Genomic DNA, 19,941 nt, shown 5'->3' on the forward strand with positions numbered 1-19,941 from the left:
ACATGTTTCCTGATATAAATTTATTTTTATAAGCTTTGTGAAAACTTGGTGTGATCTGAATGCAGAGTAAAATGATATTGTATAAAACAGTGGAATAGTGCAAAAATTTCCATGCATAAAGGTCAGCAGGGAAGCAAGTATGCACAAAGGCAGAATGTGAAACTGAGGGGATAGGCTTCACTGGCAGAATAAAGATAGGAGTAAGTAGTTTTAAAATAAAATAGTAGATATATAGTTACAGTGAAATGCAGAGGCATGAAAGCAGCAAAGGGAAGGCTATAATGATGTGGTAAGTAAACAAATTTAGTGGAGGAAAAAAGAAAAGAATGATGTTTGCACTTAAAATATGGTTTTACTTTCCAGTTTTAGAAACAGTTTCTCTACCTAAGAGACCTTTGTCAGATTATCAGATCAAACACCAAATTTTAGAGAAAGAAATTCTTTATTTACGATTTCCCACACTTAACTGACTTGGCATTAGATATGCAGAAGCATGTAAATGGAATAATGGTTTAAAGGATTTACAAAGAGTTGCATTATATAATACGTTTGTTAGTACCATTGTTGTGAGGAGTACTTATAATAGTAATTTGAAGTAATATGTAACATAAGTGGTGTATATATGTTACGCTATAAGGTATAATTTGAGGTTTCCTCTTTTATGGGTAGTTAGGCCCTGATTTTAAAAGTACTCTAAAGGAAAAAATTAATATATTATTTTCCAGAATAGTGACTGTTAGGATTCTGACAGGAAAAACCTATTAGCTGTCAGACTGAATATTATGATTTAATGTTTAAAGTTCAAATTAAAGAAGAAAAACACAGAAGAAGAGTGAGGTGTCAGTCTTGGATGGCCTTTCTTCATTCTTGCTCTCTGCCTTTCCTTTGTTTACTCTCTTTCTCCTTTGTGTATGTTCTTTCTGTCCTACATGCCAGCATAGTTTGTGTCTCCAAATAGTTGCAGTTTATTTTTGTTTCAAATGGAAACTGAGAACTGGAGATGGAATTGTTCTGTTATTATTAGATTCTGGGATAAAGGTCTTAATGTTTTGTAAGTTTCAATGAAAATGGAGGAAAATGAATGTAAACATCAGAATTTACTTGTTTTCTGTAACTTTCAAGGGTATTTTTCCATATTTTCATATATTTCCATCCAATCTGAAACAATAGAGGAGATAACGTTTGCTACTGGGAAATCACGTAGCTCTTACCTTGGACTTTTCAGTCAGAGATAATACTATAGAAGTAGAGTTTAATAATTGAGAAATGAGTTTGCAGGGATTATGTAAATCACATTACAATGAGCCAGATTCAAGATGCTTTATCATGTTTTATAAGTTTTATTATGCAATTTTCTCTTTGGATTAAGACTTTTGTGTGAGGATCTCCAAGCATTTTTCAAATAATTTGCTTGAGCAGCACAGACCTACTTTTAGTGGGTAACAGTACCAATATTTTGCGGAGGCTAGTGAAATAATTGGTCAAGGCTAAATAGTCTGAAACTCAAGTCTCCCAATAAAGCTTCCTTCATAAATGCTTCAGTTCAGCAGAACTATTTAATTTGTAATTTGTGTATTCTTTTGTTTATATACAGATCCTGATCGAATTTTGTGCAGGTGGAGCAGTAGATGCAGTAATGTTGGGTAAATAAGTTGTTTCAAATAATAATAATATCTTAAAACTATAATTTATATTTTAAGACTTGTTTCACATGTATACTGTTTTGAAATGCAAATATGTGAATGTGCCATGTGTGTTGAATGTTGGCATTTTTTAATTAACTTCTTAAATTAGATTATCTCATTTTTCAAGGGCTTATTTACTTTTCAAAACACATTTTTGTCTTGATCCTTTAAGTGAATGTGATGAGTTGGTTTTATATGCTTATGGAGCTCTCTGTTGTTATACCATAATCTATATGAGCCCCTTTCAGGATCTCATTCTTCCTCTTCCCCTGCCATTTTCCCAGTTATGTTGTGATAATTTTTTTATATTGCATCAAGCTTAAAGTTAGTTTTTTTCTGTGTTTATTCCACAAATTAGGTGAAAGCTAGTACTAGTATGTAAAGGATCTAGTCTTTACCATCTTGGTCTACTGTACAAAAGAACCAGTCTCCTAACTGTATAGTTTATTTGCAGTTCAGATATACATAGTTTGTGACGAGGAGGGTTTTGGGTACAAGGCATGAAATTTTTACTGAAAGGAACGAATGTTTTAAGATAGAAGTTTTTCTGACATATGATTTTCAGAATCTGTCAGATTATTTTTCACATATACTTCTATACTGATTACCGTGAACATATAACATCATAAAATGGAAAAAAGTTTTCTTTATTTCTGTCTCTTGTAGAGCTTGAAAGGCCACTAACGGAGCCACAGATCAAAGTGGTGTGCAGACAGACACTAGAAGCATTGAACTACTTGCATGAAAATAAGATCATCCACAGAGATCTAAAAGCTGGCAATATTCTTTTCACATTAGATGGAGACATTAAACTAGGTAAGCGGGTTGCATGTAAACGTCCTTCTCTGAACCTTGCGAGGTCTTGTAATTGTGTTTTCCTTGGGCTGTAGTTTGGCAGAGTTCAGTGTTTATCTACTTATATATCAGTACTGTTGTCTCTTCCATTATTGAAAGGAAGAGAAGTAATAATCTTTACTACTCTACTTAGTTTTTTCATGCCTTTTTAAATTGTTCGTTGCACTGAAATTAAGATAGAACAGTCTGGAAGAAAGTTAATACAAGCTTCCTATTGATTCCTGTTATTTTACCTGAATTTAAGTAGTCATCCACATTTTCCCCTGATGTGGCATGGAATCCATGAGGATTCCTCCATGAAGAACTGACAAAAGGACAGCTGGTGGTGAACAGCATCCCTTCATTCAGCTAGGAAAAGACAGAAATTGGATCTACTTTGTTCACAGCTTCATCAGGGGCAAATGTGTACAGGCTGTCAGCTTTTACAATGGCTCTACTAATGTCGTAGTTCTATGACATATCAGCTTCAGTTCAGGTTTCAAACACTTCTCTCTGCAGGACAGACGTGATTAGTTGTAATTCTTCAGATGTAAAGTGCGCAGAGGGTAAAGGTGAGGAGAATCAAAAGATCACCACAGTGAACTGGGACTATAAAATCCCAGCCTTGCTACAGATAGATGTTCCTTTTAAATGCAAGCAAGACTTGTCCAAATTCAATACTATATCTGCTATCTAGCTTGTATCGATCGTGGTGTCTCTACAAGGTATAGTACATTGTGTCTGTTAAGAAGTTGAGAATATTTATGAACCTGCTTTTGTAGATTGGTCAGTTAAGCTTATCTGTGCTTTTTGCGTGGATTCCCTTGCACAGATTTATTACTTGTAGATATACTTGCATGTGTCTTTCTCTTCATCCACAAAGTATGGGTAACTTTACTATTTTGGCTTTTCTTGAAAGCCTGAAGATTTAGTGATGAACTGAGTCTTAGAGGCCTTATTTATGAATGTAATAGAATCACTATCTTAGTTTTTTGATACTACTGTAAAACAAATCACAGATCATAGCAAGAGTCTCACGGTCAGTGAGAAATCATATGTTTCTGTTCTTTTTATTTACCTCACATGACCTGGGTCCTCATCATGTGGACTGGGACTATTTTAAGCTTTTATCAAGCTTAACTGATGCACAGCACTGTGCAGGCGCTCAAGATACTACTTTACAGTTCACACTACAGAGAGATTTCTTCCACACATACATTTAGTGTTGTATTCAGGTTTGCTAATTAAGATTTCTAAAAAAAAATTTCCTTTAGTTTTGAAAAGTGTACAGCATCCCTCAAAAGATCATTTTGCTCCTTTTAAACAATTTGTATTTTGCTTCTGGTACACAAAGAAATGGGTAATTCCTTGTGTTACAAATATGTGAATGGCAAATAAATTTCCTTAATTGCATTTTATTTTTAGAACAATTTGAATTTTATTATTTCAGTTTCTGTAGCCCCTCAAGATTTCAGATTTTGCATTTGAACCAATGGCTCTTTTTTTTTCCCCACAGAGTGAAATCAGTCTTCTCAAGTGTTGAGCCCATCAAGTAATTTTGTACAGATTAGAGATGGCAACATATGGCTATTTTGTCCTTTTGCTCTAATCTCTAGATCTTCGTTAAGAAAGTCATATCTATAATAAGGATAAAACACTTATTTAATTATCGTCTTTTTTTTTTTCCTAAGTGAGAATTGTAGTGCTATAGAGCTCAAGCAGTATTAATTGCAAAGATAAAGTTCATTTTTGGTTGGATGTTATATTAAAGGTGCATATATGAGCTTTCAGATATTTAATATAAAGTGAAAAGTCATGTGGAAAGAAACACGTAAGATAAAGGGAAAACCTAGGCTTATTAGAATTTGAATCCTGAAATTAAAAATTGGATGAGCTGTTGAATTAATGAGAGCTAATATGGCATGTCTGATGAAGACAGCTTTCATAGGTAAAAGAAATCATTTTTCTAATTAAAATAATTTAACACACTTAGTCCTACAGTAAACAGGTGTATCAGCGTTGCCCCACACAACTCAACAGTAGCATTATTTTTTTTACCAGTGTTTGAATGTTGTTTATTGAATAATGTTTATTCAATATCTGTTCTTCAAAATGCTATAGGACCTTGGCATTCAGTTATCAAAACACAAATATTTTAATCTCACCTTAAAGTTTTAATACGTCAGAATGTTTTATCTGGAACATACAACATTTTAAAAGACAATTGTAAATTATAAAAATGTAATATGTTTTCTACCACCCAGTTAATAGCATTTTACTGTTTACTTTAAGCGGATTTTGGAGTATCAGCTAAAAACACAAGAACAATACAAAGAAGAGATTCTTTTATTGGTACACCATATTGGTAAGTTCTCTATTCTGGTAACATTTTAGTATGAACTAGTATCTTAATATTACCATTGTTGTTAATATTACAAGCTTGACATAATGTAGTGTAAATATATTGAAAGTAGAATGTGCTTCCTAAAGTGCTTCAGTGAATTCATCTATTTAGAACCTTTTTCAGAACAGATAAGAATGCATTTTATAATCAGGTACTTCATTATTTTCTTTGCAGGATGGCTCCAGAAGTAGTAATGTGCGAGACCTCTAAAGACAGACCTTATGATTACAAGGCTGATATTTGGTCTCTGGGCATTACTTTAATAGAAATGGCTCAAATAGAGCCACCTCATCACGAATTAAATCCAATGCGAGTGCTTCTGAAGATAGCGAAATCTGATCCACCTACATTAGCACAGCCTTCAAAATGGTTAGTATTTTATTTATGACTTTCATACCCCAGTTTGTAGATTTGGAGTATGAGGGATGCCAAGTCATATATTTGCTAAACTTATGTTCACGGGCATAGACCTATTGAACTTTATAGGACTAGCTTTATTCATAAAATCAGGTACATATGCTATATATATGTGCTTGTACATGCATGCATACATATATATCTCCCTATATAATTGGGACAATGGTCTTTTTGTCATAGTTTTATATAGAAGCTTTTATACTGAAATATTGTGTAGATTGCAAAATAGATTTTTGCACATATAGTAAAATATCTAAAGATCATCTGAAAAAGAAAAAGAAAATTGGGAGAAGGAGACAGGTATTTTTATACTAAGAAAACATTTTTAAAAGCCATTATCTATTTGGTCATTTTAATGTCTTAACGTGATTCAGTAAGTGAATGTGTATTCAGTTAGTGTGGTGTATTATAAATCCAGAGCCAAAAGTAAACCCTTCTGTAAATAGACAAACATTTTAAAGATGGTATTTGTGCCACGTTAGTCTTTGCATTCCTGTACTATCTTTGTGTGTTTTGTAAATCAATAAAAGGACCTGAAGCTGCAAGGTACATGCATGTAGAAGCAAAAGAATATTTCACTATGTGCTAGTTTGATGTCAAGACAAAAGAAAAATCCCTCCCTGTTCTCTTTTTGTGTAGGTCAGCAGATTTTAAAGATTTTCTGAAGAAATGTTTGGAAAAGAATGTAGATGCAAGGTGGAGCGCAACTCAACTTCTGCAGGTAGGAAGAGTTAATTGTTCAGAACTATTGTTTAAAGGCAAACGTATTTTGTATTTTTTAAAAGCAGATAAGTGTTATAGTAACTATTTAAATAATTTCAAATTAAGTGTTCATACACGTGTTTTAGCATTCTAGTATTGATCCTTATTTGGTAAAAGCTGATTAAATGATACCAAGTGCAAATCAAAATTTATTGTTTACGTATTGTAATGTAATATAATTACTTTGCGTGAGTATTTAAATTATACTGTGATACTCATAATGGGTGAAGTTGATATTTACATAAGTAGTCAATTGCTGACAGGTGTTTTAAAAGCTTTAGGGCTCAGCCTTCCTCTATAATGCTGTCACTGCAGAATAGCTAAACAGGAGGAGATGTGACTGGGTACATTTGATTCTGTTTAACGTCAGCACGCATTTACTTTATCCAGAATACATCCGGCATATGTTGAATAGACTTAAGCAGCAGGGCCAAGCAGAGAAAGAAGATTGAGACAGTAGGAGAACAACAGGTAGCTGCTTCCTGTTACAGAAAAATGTAGAATTCTATGTTCTTGTTGGGCAAAGTTGTTCTAAAGACAAAGCAGACTTTTTCTAGAAAGAATATTTCTACATAAAGTTTATCAGAAAATAAGTTAACTGTGGAACAGAAAAGAAATGAAACCCGATTCCAGGAAAAATAACCGTTTAAAAAATCTGTCTACTTTTATTCTTTGGATTGTGAAACAGGTCAGTATAAATTAATTATTTGTATTTTAGCAGGTTCATATTCAAATATACTGTGTAAGTAGTCTAACAAATATTTTGATGTTAAAACTTCTGTAGAAAATATACATTAAGACAGTTATGATTAATATTATCTGTGAATCTTTGATTTTGAGAGAATAAAAGTAACGTTCCACTTAATACAGTGATTTTTTGTTTAATTTTTGCAAGCATCCATTTGTTACTGTAACGTCCAACAAACCAATAAGAGAACTGATTGCAGAAGCTAAGGCTGAAGTTACAGAAGAAGTGGAAGATGGTAAAGATGAGGATGAAGAAGAAGAAACAGAAAATTCTCTGGTCAGTTTAATATTTACTTTTTTTAATATGCAGTTAGTTTCAATCATCAGTTTCCTATGGAGAACTCAGTGTCTGATGTACTACCCAACTTTTGCATCAAGTCTTCTAAGAATAACAACATAAACAAACTGTAACCCTATTACAGAATAAGTAGTCAGCAATTTCAAAATTAACACGTTCTTAAACTCCTTAAGAACCAATAATAAATAATATTACGTGATAACTAATATTATCTTTGTTTATTTTTACATGTATATGTAATGTAGAATTTTAAAAATTGGGTACTGTTTTTTTATATAAATGTTTAAGTCAGGATGACTAGATGAATCAGTAAATGTGTATTTGTATTCCCTAAGATGTTTAAAACATTAAAGAAGGTATGTGATGATTCTGCTATAAATGAAGTTTGTGATTTTAAAGAAACACAAAAGCAAAATATTTTACTAAGTCAAGATTGCATTTTTGAGTGTATTTGTGAATTTGCTTAAGAATCTTGCAACGCAAATTCAGTTCCTCAAAGGGCAAAGCCATGAATTCAATGACATGGTCGTAGGTTGCAGAGTATGTGGGTACTGTGCTTTCCGACTTAACGGGCTCAAGCGCTGTGAACATGGACAGTGACCACCAGTAGCTGCCATTACCAGCACTGTACTGAAGCCACACGCCCAAGCAGCACATCTCCATTCCCCTCTTGCCCTTCACCAAGCTGGTTACACCCCCTGGTCTTCATGCCACTGTGCCGTCCACCCCAGCAGATCTCCAACCGTGCATTCCCACCAAGTTCCTCCAGGACGTACTGTCCATCTCCCAAGGCATCAGCCACCACCTCCTTCTGCTGATCAGCCACTGAGCCATTGGTTCCCAGGAGGGCTGGAGTGAAGCCCACCCTGTGACTCAGTTCAGTGTCTCGACACAAGCAGCAGGTTAGAAAACTGTGAGGTAGATGCGTTTGCATTATTGTGGTAGTTTTTAAAACTGCTTGGAGATCTACACTAAGCTGTGAGGAAATACTTTAAATGCACTTTTGACTTAAAAGGAATTGTTTTCTGCATGCTTACAAAAACATCAATGTAGGAAATGTGTGACCAAACCCTCATGTGTTCCCAATGGCAAATCAGAGGCCTGATCTGCAAATTACAGTGTTCTAGCAGTAAATATAGACACAGAAATATCGCAGTCACTTTGAAGAGTGGAAGGGCAATTATGGTTAAAATGATACTTTATTGGTGTATTCTTTTTGTCTGTATGTAATCCAATAGCCTTCATTCATATTCCAGCAGAAGCAATTGCTACAGTTAAGTAACTGTTTCTATTCTAAATCTGTATTTGCTGCTCATTCAGATCTGCTGAATGTTTTCATCCTTTTAATGGAGTTTCACTGTGATTAAAAAACAGACCAATTTTTTTTCAGGTGTTTTTAACAAAGAACACAAGGAAAGATATTATTTTTTATGAAACAGCAGAAGGTCTTAATACTGCATTTTTATCAATGCTGCACTAATTAAAGCTTCACAGCTTCTTCCTGGCCAGACTGGCACAAAGATGTGTGTCTTTCAAATCCAGCTGTAGATGGGACTATTGGAGAACTGAACTAAGGGTGGGGGAAAAAAGGCAACGTAGTTGGAAAAATACTTGAAGATTCTGTTAAGCATGAGGCAAAGGGCTGACCATGATACTTTTCTCTCAGTCACAGTATATTTTATTCAATTATCAGAAATGGAAGAAGGTTCTTGTGAAACTGTTCTGTTCACAGCTTGTCTGCAGTTTGTGCATTGTTTCTGTGGTAATACCAAGTGAAATACTCTGAGATTATCAAATTTATGTAACTCTGCCTGTAAATACAGTATTCCTTTCTATTCAGGTATTCTTCAGTAGAACCGTGCTTTAATTGAGTTAGAAAATGATTAACTAGTTTTCTTTCTTCAATTTTTTAGCAGTTACCTTCAGACAAGCGTGCATCCTCTGACCTTAGTATTGCCAGCTCTGAAGAGGATAAACTTTCACAAAATGCCTCTTTTCTGGAATCTCTTTCTGAGAAAACAGAAAGTAATGCAATTGAGGACAAAGCCAGCACTGTATTTCTTGATGACAAAACAACGGGAGATGAATCTGAGGACATTAAATTTAGGAAAACAGCTGATAACATATGTGATACCACTGTTGGTGATATGAAAGTGCAGAATGGTTCTGTGCCAAGTGGTGAAGATAAGCAAGGCAAAATATTGCCAGCTGAAAAGAACATGGAAAGCCTGGAAAAACCACATGAAGATATGGAACCCCAGAAAGGAGGGAAAGAAATTGACTTGGTAACAAAATCAGAAATAAAGGATGAACCTGACCTAAAAACAGAGAAAGAAAATGACATAGGAAATGAACAGACAGAAGTTAATAAACTGAAAATAGTACCTACAACTGAAAATAGTGTTGAAACTGAAGAATGCATTTCTAAGGAAACTGGTGAAAAAGAGGAGAAGGAGAACAGAACAGATCTCTTGGAAAGTAAGGAAGAAAAGGTCCCTGCAGAAGATACTGCAGAGCAAAAGGAAGAGAAGGATGAAGCTCAGAAAGAGGCGATAACAGACGCCACTACAGAAACTCTACCTAATGCTGTGGATAAAGTGGCTGATGAAGAAAAGGAACTAATAAAGCATGGAATTGACAACATTAAGGAGATAGGTGGGATTGCTGAAACACAGATCAGTGTTGCGGATAAAACACCTGAGGCGGAGGATAAGCCAGTGGAAAGTCAGGCTAAGCAGGTCCACGAGATAATCAGCTCTGCAGAAACTCCATCGGAAAGCCAAGATACAGTGATCAAAGCAGACAAGAAAGCGGCAGAAAGTGAAAATGAAGATATTTGTAGTAGAAATAACATGGAGGAAACAGAGATGAAAGACTCTGGAAAAGACAGCGTAGATCACAAGTCAATACAGAGCAAGCCTGAGGATATTTCTAATAAAGTGGTGGATAAACTGACTGATATGGACCAAAATTCAGAAGAGCACAAACCTGACAAGATCCAGGAAAACACCGTTCAGGTAGACAAAGAACGTTTGGAAGTTACTTCTGATGAAATAATGAAGAATAAGCATCAAGATATTGCTAGTGAGCAAGCTGATGACTCTGAAGTCACTCCAGTTCCCAGTATTAGTATTAGCACTGAAGAAAATGAGGAGAAAGTCAAAAGAGATAATCAAGACAATACTGAAGCTTTACAGCAGCTAGAATCTGAGAATTTGAAGGAAAATGACGCAGATTCGGGCACAGGTTCTACAGCTGATAACAGCAGCATTGATTTGAACTTGTCGATTTCTAGTTTCCTTAGTAAAAACAAAGAGACCGGATCAATATCTTTACAAGTAAGTATAAGCAATCATATATTTTTATATGAAATCCTATGTGAGTGTTGCCCTAAAAATTATCTCCAAGTTTGAATTCTGCAACAAAGAAAATTGAGAAACTAGTATGACAGTGTGGACTGTAATACTTTGTAGAAACCGAAGTATTCTAAATTGCATGCTCTAACAATGTCTGGATTTTGTGCAGTTACGCAGAAAAACTAGAAGCTAAAGAAGTGCTAATTATTTTCTTATTTTATTGCATAATTGTATTTTAAAGGTGTAGACAAGCATATAAGGGGAAGTCTGCCAATAAAGGTGAATGTTTGAATGGTGTAGTTCAAGAGCTGATATTCAAGAAGTCTAGTTCAGTACCTTACACTGCACAGACAAATCTCTTACAACATCTAATGTTCTGCTGTATTTCTGTCACTTCCATCCTTCTGTCTCTCTGTTTAGATTTAAAAGATTTCAGGCAGACAGCCTCTCAGGTTTGTTTATGCCAAACACTGTACTCCTGTGGTTGTTCTATATCAATGCAGTCATGCAGTATGAGTGAGCTTATTCCGAGGAAGCACATTTCAGATTATGAACTTCATATCTTTATACTAATATGATTATAGCCAAACCAGGATAGTAACTGTGTAACCATGGGTTCAAGGGAAACAAAATAAACCCTCCTGTTCTATTTTTGTCTTGTGACAAATATATAAGAATAAAAAAATATGTACTTGCTCATTTAATTTATTTCTAAAGCAGAAATAGATAGGTGAGTAAGTTGCTATTCTGTTTCAGAACTGTTTTTCAGAATAAAATATTTTTTTTGGTGACTGGGAAAATGATGGTCAAAAGCAAACAGTTAATTGCAACTGTCTTCAGCTCTTTAAAATGAAAATGCATCAGTTCTGTTTAGGGGTTACCTAGATCTTTTTCTTCTTCCAGCAATTACAGTTTTCCTTTGCTGATTCAAGAAAGTTTCAGTACGTTAGAATTTTTCAAGTTCTCACTTCTGATTAGTGAGGTACCTGAAAAACAAGAAGAACACCTGATTACTATATGGCAGGGCTCCACAGAAATATTTGAAGTAATTTAATATTAAGAAAAAGAAGAAAAAAAGATGTAACTTGACTAAAAACAGAATAACTTACCAATGTTTTATTCAGGAAACTAGAAGACAGAAGAAGACATTAAAGAAAACTCGGAAGTTTGTTGTTGATGGAGTAGAAGTGAGTGTAACAACATCAAAAATAGTTACCGAAAATGACTCAAAAAGCGAAGAAATGCGATTCCTACGGTAAGTGTGTTTAAAAGTAAAATTTACAAGAGGTTAGCAGCTAATTTTTTTTTCTCCTTGAATAAAAGAAAGGGGCTAATTATCTTATTCCTGTAATATTTGGGGATTAATTTCCTTTATTTTGTTAGTAGAAAAGACTGCAAAGTGTTTCTTAATAAGAGAGTCAGTTGAAAATGAGTTTTACTGGATGTGAGGTGTAGATGCTTTTTTCATGTTCTGTAATTTTCCACTTCTTTTGTTTTCCCATCAACATTAAGTGTTCTTTTTCCTTATTAGCCGTCAAGAGCTAAGAGAGCTGCGACTTCTTCAGAAGGAGGAGCAGAGGGCCCAGCAGCAACTCAGTAATAAGCTTCTGCAGCAGCGAGAACAGATGTACAGACGTTGCGAGCAGGAAATGACAGTGAGTTTCTGGGTTTTGCTGCTCTTAATATATGACATCTTGATGGAGTAGGCAGAATGCTACCAGCAGCAATCAAGTGTTTCCTTTTGTGATGGCTATAGCTGAGTTTTCATTCTTGTTAATAAACGGCAGTGTTTTCCATTCTGGGGTGCCCAGCATCTGTGCTAGAACTCTCCTGCCAGAACAGTTCATTATGGCCATCACTGCTGTGGGACAGCGCTCCATTGTACAGAATTTAGTTTTCTGAAAAAAACAAAATGCCAAATTATTTTTACAGAGTAAAAAGCGACAATATGATCAAGAAATAGAGAATCTAGAAAAGCAGCAGAAACAGACAATAGAGCGCTTGGAGCAGGAACACACGAATCGTTTGCGAGACGAAGCAAAACGCATCAAAGCAGAACAGGAGAAGGAATTGTCTAAATTCCAGAACATACTGAAGAACAAAAAAAAGGAGGTAAGAAACAATGATGATAACATAGGAAGTAAGGAGTACGGACATAGCAAACAGTTGAGACTAGGTCTTCCAGAAGCCTCGTCAACCTCATGTGCTGTACCCAGTTGTGGAATGGTTACTAGTAGTCAGTGTTATTTCTTTTGTTTTACTGCCTAAAGTGAAATACAAACAGCTAACAGGAAGACTTAGCTGTTGTCTTAATCTAGAAAACATCACCAAAGTAGAAGACTTAATTTTTCACAGAATCTCTTCTAATTTTTTTTTCTTAAATATTAAATTGTGAAAAAGTATTTTCTTAAACATTGTGAAAAATATTAGAGATATCTACTTTAAAGAAACCCAGCTATAGCTACTTAATAAATACTTCTCACATTTCAAAGAAAATATGGTCTTGATGACTACTGAGAACCACTTAAACTCCAGAGATGTGGGAGTTTTCTTTGTTAGAATAATTTGTTAGATTTTTTGTTGAATGTGTGCTGCTGTTTAGAATTTCTTTATAAGAAGCGACAGTAGTTATAGGGATTTAGTTTTTTATCTCAAAAAGGAAAGCCAGGAGAGAAAAGTCTGGATAACCTACAATCTTTTACAGTTAATTTTGTATGTGTCATACAGTTAAGGCAAAGTGAATGACATTTTACACTGACATCTTACGCTATTAATTTGCTTGATTAGAGTAAGAAACGGTGGTGTGTTTCCATATGGACTTTGCATCCTAAAAGCTGTTTTATTTAGCTTTCAGATCAATTGTGTAGTGCTCATTTGTACATAAATGGCTCTAGCGTTTGCTCTGATAGTTATTATACTAGACTCACAGAGGTTTCTGTGAAATCTGTACTGTCCATGCTTTTGCGTAGTATGATCCTGTAGAACAAAACTGCATTTATAAAAAAGTTGTATTCAGTTTGAACCATATGCTCGTATGTAAATAACGTTTTTTCTTCTTTTGCGGTACTTCTTGCATTTTTGAGTCTCTCGCTATTTACTGGTGATTGGGTCCTACATGGGAAAGCGGGAAGAAATTAATTTATTGCTCTGAGCCTAAAGCAGTTCTATCATGGAAACAGGAATAGCATGTGGTGATTTGGACTCTGTTTTCTGATGATTCTTCCACTATTAAACAGACATTTGGTTTTAGATGCATGGTTTTGTATTTAAAGCTTAAGAAGATGATTTACAGTTTGAAGGAAAATGCAGCTGGTACTCTAAAAGTACCCATCCTATACTGGATTGTGCAATGCTACATTTTAAAAATTCTTAAAAAGAAAGAAAAACACATCAGCAAATTAACAGATGAATACTCAGTTGAATCAGCCAGGTTATATTTAGAATCTTTCTACTAATCTAGTCTAATTCACCTTGGACTGAAACACGTTCCATTCCACACGTGTCATGAAAAGTTTCTTGAAAACATACTTAGTTATTGGTGGATTTTGCCTTTAAATTATTCAGAACCAACCACTTAATATTTTATCTGCTTGCCTGATTATTCTAAAGACACATCCCGTGTAGATGTCATTTGTGGTTGGAGGCACTAATAATGGCATCTTACAAACTAATGTTTGAGACAGCGTTAGAAATAGCTGGTTTTCGGTGGAAGTTATTTTAAACTTCCGACTATTTTTCACAGCTTTACCATGAGGTAAAGGTGCTCTGCAGCCCTGTTGCCATAGTGCTTCAAGAAAGCACCGCTTGGGCAGGTGGTGGTTTCCTCACTCTTGACTGTTGTAGCTGCCGCATGGAAACGCAAGCAAGGGGCCGGCATTCCTGGGAGCATGGGGCAGCATTTGCATGCAAACAGAGGCTGGCACGCACCTCCTGCGCTGCGCTGGCCGACACGAAGCACGTGTTGTTCCTTCTCTCTTCGTTAAGCTCTTTTCACTAAACTAACATCCCTGCCACTGAAGTAATGCACGCTTCCCGTACCTCTAGTGCTTGACCTGCATGTCCTATGTTCACGATAATGCTTGCTGTGGAGAAAGTGTTCTTTTCGCCACCTTCTGCATGCTTATATACACTGTAGGTTTTATGTGAAGTGGACAAAGCACCAAAAGAGCTGAGAAAAGAGCTCATGAAACGCAAGAAAGAGGAGCTTGCACAAAGCCAGCATGCTCAGGTAACAATGGCAGCTTCAAGCTACTAAAATACAAAAGGCAGCAGTATTCACACAGCTTGATGATTTCACTTCTTGTTGTTGTTGAGTGAATATGGAACTTAACTCAAACTAACCCCCTACACACTGCTCTGTGTCTTCAAGTACTTCTGTATCACATCCCATAGAGTGTTCTCTCTAGAAATGTAGGAACCACCATTTCCAGGTTTGTGCTCTTAAGTGTAATATTTTGTATTCTGTACCAAAAAGAAATCACAGTGTTTTTCTACAGCAAGTTGCATTACAGTGCTTTTATAAGGGGTAAGTATCCCATAGGTCCATCAAATTATAAAGGTTACAGTCAGTTTTGAGCAATATAAGTGCAGGGCAGGAAAATGTATATCATATTCAAGCATGAGGCGTCTTGTTAATAGAACAGATAAGGTAAAATGAAGTTCTTCAGATGTCAAAGTGTAGGTGTATGGAAACATTACAAGACGTCATCTGTGATTTCATGCCTTCAGACTTGCTACTTTGATACGACCCAGCTAGAAAGGGGGTGAGTATTTTAGAAAAATATTGGCTTTGTGATGGCCACAAAGTACAGAGCTTGTACAGAGTGAGCTTGCACCACGACAGAGCAGGTTTGGATTGAGTAACTTAAAGATTAAATGCTTATGTGAATGACCTAGTAGAAAATAATAGCAACTTTATTTGATTATGTGTTTAATTCAAGAGGGGATTTCCCAGGATAGAATGTGGTTGAGTTGGATATGTGAAGAGGATGTGTGTCTCAACTTTTAAAGGAAACAATTAAAACCCTACAGTTTCATAGTGTTCGTACTGACTTAGTTTCTTTCCTTTGCTGATTCCAATTTGTTTAAGAGAGGTGAAAGAGGCAGTTTTAAAGGCAAAATGTCCTTACCTGGAGTGATAAAGCAACACTAGACAAGTTGCAGGTGTTTAGTTTTAGAATATCTAGAACTTCTGTCAGTGACTAGTTTTGTGTGATTAGCCTTGACGTTTTAAATGTATATTACTAACAAAGTAGATCTAATTTCTTCTTTTTTTAAGAACAGAGCTATATTTCATTATATTGTGACATAGGAAGTACATTGTGTCCCACAGGGCGTTGCTCAGGTTATGATTCAGTCTTTTCAGTTGTCTTCATGTACGCTTTTCAACGCACAAATGCAGGATGTAAGTCTTAAAATGTGAAACAAGAGAAGTTTTATTTCCCTAATCTTCCAGTTGTGTGTGTTCTCTTCTTCTGCTCATATGTGCTGATCAATGTCACTGCTGTCTCCAAACTAGTTAGCACTAATGTATGTAATTATGCCCTATTTGTAGTCAAAATATCAAAATTACAGTAGTTATTAACTCTGAGCAAGACACTGAAGTTTCACACAAATGCAACATGACGCTGTTCTCTGGTGTTCCTTATTTGTTCAGCACATGTGAGAAATGTGTGACTTCTATGCTGTGTGTGCAGTGAAACCATGTGTTTTAAAGATATCTGAGTTTATTTTAAGATCGTTATTGGACAAAACCAAGTGGTAGTTTTAAAAAGATGGACTGTATTGCACTATCTGCCTTTTTCACCATCCAGCATGTTCGTTAGTACCAAAGTCCACAATCTTTATTATATGTGATACTTGAGTAGATGTGGGAAGTGGAAAGGCCAGAGGGTTTTTTGAGGTTGCCTGATTTATCTTATAGTGCCAGCAATTACAAAACTTCTTAAGATTTACTATGTAGAGAGAGCAACAATGATATTTAAATGACTGAGTAAAGCTCAAGCATAATTGCTTTTTGATCATGACTACTCTAGAAGAGATTTCCCCCCGCTCCCTCCAAATCAAAAAATTCCTGGCAAATGAAACACAATGTTAATGATGTGTCTGCACCCCCAGAATAAAAAACTTGTAGTTTTCTTATCCTTTTCATCTAGAAAGGGAAACAACAGTATTTTTCATCAGTCCATATATTTGATTAGGTATATCTGACTTAATTTTTGTGCCCTCAGGTGTGTCACTGACTTTACACCAACTTACTCCACCTCTGGTTTATTGTTACTTGTTTAAGTGTAACTCTGCTGTCCATTGGGAGAGATTAAAGCCTCATCTATTAATTAACTTCCTGTGAAAAATGAAAACCAGGATTTTCCTGGTCATAATAAAGAGTGCTTTTAATGAACATTTAATTCCATCTGTTGCTGACAAATATTTTAGCAAGTAGCATAGGTTCAGTAATAAGATAAAAATACATAGCTCAGAAGACCCTTCCACTGATCATCTGTAGCCTGGTGCTGTTTTCCTGCCTCATCCCATCTTCCTTCCAACAGACCATCTTTAACACTGCTCATTATGTATAACAGCAAATGCTTCAGCTGCCACCTTGGCTCGGATAGGACGTTGCTGTTATCCTTTCTTTTGGTCTTTATGTCATGGTAGAAACATCTGCTTTAATTTCTTGTTCTTAAAGAGTGTGTGTATGCACGCTTGCATGCTTGCAGGTGCGTTTGTTGTGGTTTGCTTGGGGTTTTTTGGATAGTTGCAAAGAAGAACGGCAAGGCTGTGGTCTTGGGGCATGGGAGGGGGATTCTTACTATTGCCTGCTCTCCATGCTCTGATCCCACGCAGTGATAACACCCCGGGTAACGGGGAGATGCAGGTGGTACGGGACTGCATCAGGCAGATAGCAAATTGCTTTGTGAGGAGCCAGCTCAGCTCTGGGGTGACAAGCCTGAAGTCCTGCAGGATGTACTCCCTGCAAAAGCCATCAGGTGTCTTTGTAGCAGTCTTGCAGAACTCCCAACCTAAATATCTTTGCATTCATGACAGAATAAACCACTTAAGATTGAAACACGAATGTGAAATCCAACTGTGTAAATAAACAGGCTTGAACTAGTCATCCAAAGCAAAATAACTATAAATACTTTTATTTTCTTACATCCATGCATAATTAACTTTATATTGGGTGCTTGTCTCTTGCTAGCTTTGAACCTGCAGCTTGTATTGAGAAGAGGCAAGAGGTCAAACGAATTGCAGATTGCTGGCTAGTTTGTTGCCTCTGGTCTTATTGCTGAAGGTGTTATTTGAGCATCAAATATATTTGTATGTACTCTCTACATAGAAAATACAAGAGACGCCTAATTATATAGCAGTGACACGTTAGCTCAAGTTTTCATAGGTGTATTTGTTTTTGTATATAGCTAATGCTGAGAGAACTGGGAGTTTCATTAAAATGTAATGTGGTTAGAAGAACATAATTTAATTTACTTTTATTGGTCTTTACCAGGAGCAGGAATTCGTGCAGAAGCAGCAACAAGAACTGGATGCATCTCTGAAGAAAATTATTCAGCAGCAGAAGACAGAACTGGCCACTATTGAACGAGATTGTCTCAACAACAAACAGCAGCTCATGAGAGGTATCCAGCCTCAGGCTCCCTCTTTAAAAGCTGATATATGTGTTGTATTTTAATAAAGCAATAGTCTGTGTTAAATTTCTGAAAGATCTTCATGACTAATCTAGAACTGTAGAAAACCCACTTGCTATGGAATAGCATTTTTCTCAAAATGTGTTTGTAGGCCACTTCTACACATACACTAGCAGGTCCATTAGAAAGTATTGCATTGTACTTTCTGAACCAGCCTTCCTCTTTTTTTCCAGCTCGCGAAGCTGCAATCTGGGAGCTGGAAGAGCGACATCTGCAAGAGAAACACCAGCTCCTCAAACAGCAACTCAAAGACCAGTACTTCATGCAGAGACACCAGCTGCTTAAGAGGCATGAGAAAGTTAGTGTTGACTTTGACACTTTCTTTTGTGTATTATAATATCTGGGGTTGTTGTCAGGTAGTCCCATGATCTCTACTGGAGCTGTTTGCTTGCACAAGAAAGATGACGCAGGTATTTTGAACCTGTGTATGTTCTGTTGAAATTTAAAAACTCTTAATTGTTTTGCTTTAATAACTTCGTAGTATGTTGAAGTAAAAGCGGTCAAGTTTTTTCCCTTTTGATCTTAAAAAAACCCCGCCAACTACAACATCAACCTTTTTCTATTAAAAATACCAAATTATGCTTATAACTAGATTTGGCTTGTGTTTAAGTAGATCTGCTCATTAGTAAATCATCCTGGAATTAAATGATCAGAATGAACTGGATTAGCTTTTGGACAAGTAGCTGACAACTGTCTCTTTATAGCTAAATCCTATAAAATCCTGGAAGACAACACTTGTTTTCCACAAGGCATTTTGGTTTTTATAGAGTATGGTAAACAGAGTAGTTCAGTTTTTGAAAATGTAAACCCAATAGAGGGATATTAGAGGATCTCCTTGGTGGCTGGAGCATGAGCAGCTTCCACCAAGGCTTGTTCCTGTAGGTTTGGTTTATCCCCGTAATGGCAGGTGCTTTCTCCAGCTTTTGCAACAAAGCAGCGTTTCACAGCTGCGGTAGTGGAAGTTCAGTTCCACGAAAGTTTCTCCCTTTAAATAACATAGACTTTTTAACATGCAATTCAGGAGTCGAACAACCACTGGTAAAATATATGTGTATTCATAGTTATTAGACAATTTCATCTGGTCGTGCATGATCCAGAGTGCTCTGGAATAAGTGGAGAAGCCCCCACTTCCCATTGATATCACCAGGACTGGTTTCTGTTGGAAGAAGCTGAGTCAAACAGCTTGCTTACTGGTGAAATGAGATGCTAATATTCTAACGTAACAGTTGCTCTATAACATTTCCGTATGGTTAACATTTTAGGAAACAGAACAAATGCAGAGATATAATCAGCGCCTTATCGAAGAGCTGAAGAACAAGCAAACTCAGGAAAGAGCGAGACTGCCTAAAATCCAGCGAAGTGAAGCAAAGACTCGAATGGCGATGTTTAAGAAAAGTTTAAGAATCAATTCATTAGCCTCTCCAGACCAAGACCGTGAAAAAATTAAGCAGGTATTGAATAAGAACAGTTTCATTAGTGGAAATGCTTAAAGTAATGTGAGAGTGAGGATGGGATAGAGTGAGGATGGGATAGAGTGCGCTCTCAGCAAGGTCATGGATGGTACAGACCTGGGTTGGTGCCCTGGGTCAGGGGAACGCATCCTTCCCCTCTGCGCTGGTGGGACTCATCTTCAGCGCTGGGTCCAGTCCTGGGCTTCCCCGTACAAGACAGACAGGGATTTACTGGAGTGAATCTCGCAAAGGGCCTTGAAGATGACTCAAGGGACTGGTGGGTC

At 36.2% G+C, this 19,941-nt stretch overlaps 1 protein-coding gene across 1 annotated transcript in view; it reads left to right on the forward strand.

Annotated features, from left to right (window-relative positions):
* SLK (STE20 like kinase) overlaps positions 1–19,941 on the forward strand; it is a 46,210-nt gene that overhangs the window by 22,010 nt on the left and 4,259 nt on the right. Inside the window, exons 3-16 of the mRNA XM_080347431.1 lie at positions 1,595–1,643; positions 2,352–2,501; positions 4,812–4,884; positions 5,098–5,292; positions 5,980–6,061; positions 6,998–7,126; positions 9,064–10,485; positions 11,628–11,758; positions 12,035–12,158; positions 12,436–12,615; positions 14,639–14,731; positions 18,008–18,137; positions 18,380–18,504; positions 19,469–19,657. Of these exons, the coding sequence (XP_080203557.1) occupies positions 1,595–1,643; positions 2,352–2,501; positions 4,812–4,884; positions 5,098–5,292; positions 5,980–6,061; positions 6,998–7,126; positions 9,064–10,485; positions 11,628–11,758; positions 12,035–12,158; positions 12,436–12,615; positions 14,639–14,731; positions 18,008–18,137; positions 18,380–18,504; positions 19,469–19,657 (3,072 nt within the window). The remainder of the gene's footprint in view (positions 1–1,594; positions 1,644–2,351; positions 2,502–4,811; positions 4,885–5,097; positions 5,293–5,979; positions 6,062–6,997; positions 7,127–9,063; positions 10,486–11,627; positions 11,759–12,034; positions 12,159–12,435; positions 12,616–14,638; positions 14,732–18,007; positions 18,138–18,379; positions 18,505–19,468; positions 19,658–19,941) is intronic.

The sequence above is a fragment of the Nesoenas mayeri genome, assembly GCF_963082525.1.
Source record: "Nesoenas mayeri genome assembly, chromosome: 7".
Lineage (NCBI taxonomy): Eukaryota > Metazoa > Chordata > Aves > Columbiformes > Columbidae > Nesoenas > Nesoenas mayeri.